We start from the raw sequence: 1,939 nt of genomic DNA on the forward strand, positions 1-1,939 counted from the left end.
TATAAAGTTCTATAAATAGAAATAATAATAACGAGAAAATTGATTTGTTTAATCTAGTAATAAAAAACTATAAATGTAAATTTGATATGTAAGTTAAAGGAATATATAGAAATAGTGAAATAGTAATAATAATATGAAAATATAAATAGTGAAGAGGGAGTGAGAAACAAAATGATACCCGAGGAAACTTCGTGGAAGGTGACTGAAGGTCCAAAACATGGAGATCCATTTAAGGCAACCTGCTTCGTCCCTCCTTCCCCTCAATCCTTTTCTTCTTCTTCTTCTTCTTCAAACACTTTCTCTCTATTCCCACACCAACCACCAATGAAGCTCATCAACATCAATCCCAAGAACCTCAAGCTTTCCCCTAAGCGTCTCTTCCGTTCCTCCAAGAAGGACCGTTCCGCTCCCTCCAGATCCGATCCTCCCTCATTCGGATCCTCCGCATCCTCCTCCGAGGGCTCCACTCACAAGTCCGCCGCCGCCGGTGGTTCCGCCACGCCTACTAGTGTCCTCCCTGATGCTTCTGGCGACTGGTCCATCGAGCTCCACCTCGAGCTCTCACAGGCCTTCCGCCTCATCGACCGCGATGGCGACGGCGTCGTCTCACGCCAGGAGCTTGAGGCGGTTCTGACGAGCTTGGCGGCACTGCGATCGGAGGAAGTGGCGGCGATGCTGCGTGAGGTCGACGCTGAGGGCCGTGGATGCATCAGCGTCGAGGAGCTGGTGAGTCGAGTCGGTTCCGTTGGCGATGTTCCCATGACGGAAGAGGATGAGCTGAGGGAAGCATTCGAGGTGTTTGACAGCGACGGCGACGGGCGGATCTCGGCACAGGAGCTGCTTAGGGTTTTCCAAGCGATCGGCGACGAGCGGTGCACGTTAGAGGAGTGCAGGCGCATGATAGAGGGCGTGGATAGGAACGGGGATGGGTTTGTGTGCTTCGAGGACTTTTCTCGTATGATGGAGTTGCAGCAACAGCAACGGTGATTGCGATGTTTGTTGTGAATTTTAACGGTCGTGATGAAGCTTGTGATGATGAGTCATGATCATATAATGAGTTCCTATAAATATATAAAGGAGGCAACTTCTTTTGATTTTTTCTTTTTTTATTATTATTCATGTCTTTTTTTCTTCAATATTTTTTCGGCGTATAATATCGTTCGAAGGCAAGAGGAAGGTGTAAAAGGAAGAAGAAAAAGCTGAGTTGAAGGGAGAAAACAAAAAAGAAAAATAGAAAAATTTGATCTTTATTAAACATGGCAATCCAGTAAGAATGTAAGATATAATATGTTGTGAATTCTAATTGCAGTTTTTTCTCTAGTCTAGTCTCTCTTTGCGCATGGAATAACATTCGTATTCGAATCTTTATTTGATTTTTTATCTCACAAAATTCTTTTAATAAAATTTTAAAAAATAAATCTAGAAACAGATGTTGAAAACCGTTTTCATAAATCACAAGATCTTATATTCTATAGCCCATCGTTTTTAAGATAGCTTGTTACAGCTTTCGAATGGCAAAGTAAAATTTTGTGGAGAAAAATTGTCTTCCATGTTTTAAGGTTTTAGAATGAAGGAAGTTGAACTTTGAAGACCTACTTTCCCCTTTTTAAAAAAAAAAAATTGAATAGACTTATTTTTCTTAACATAAATGCTATAAGACGTCAATACTATTGTGGCATCACAATTTATTATTTTTGTTTAAGAATTAATACAATGTTGGCTACTAAACTATGAATTAAAAATATTATTAATATAAATTAAAATTATTAGCTTTTGAAATTTTTTTCTTTGTTTTTAAACGAATTTTATAAGAAAATAAAATTTTAAAATTTTTTTACTGATAATAAATGCGTAAAATGTATATTTCTAATAATTTTTATTTTATCGAATTTTTGTATATTTTTTAAAAAGGAAAAAGGGAGGAAACTTCATTAACAGT

The 1,939-nt window shown here is 38.2% G+C and overlaps 1 protein-coding gene across 1 annotated transcript; it reads left to right on the top strand.

The window, feature by feature from the left end:
* On the top strand, positions 157-1,308 carry LOC107645534 (probable calcium-binding protein CML36). Its single transcript, XM_016349584.2, has one exon. The coding sequence runs from the start codon at positions 172-174 to the stop codon at positions 985-987; it is 816 nt and encodes a 271-aa protein (XP_016205070.1). The 5' UTR covers positions 157-171; the 3' UTR covers positions 988-1,308.

The sequence above is a fragment of the Arachis ipaensis genome, chromosome B06, assembly GCF_000816755.2.
Source record: "Arachis ipaensis cultivar K30076 chromosome B06, Araip1.1, whole genome shotgun sequence".
NCBI lineage: Eukaryota > Viridiplantae > Streptophyta > Magnoliopsida > Fabales > Fabaceae > Arachis > Arachis ipaensis.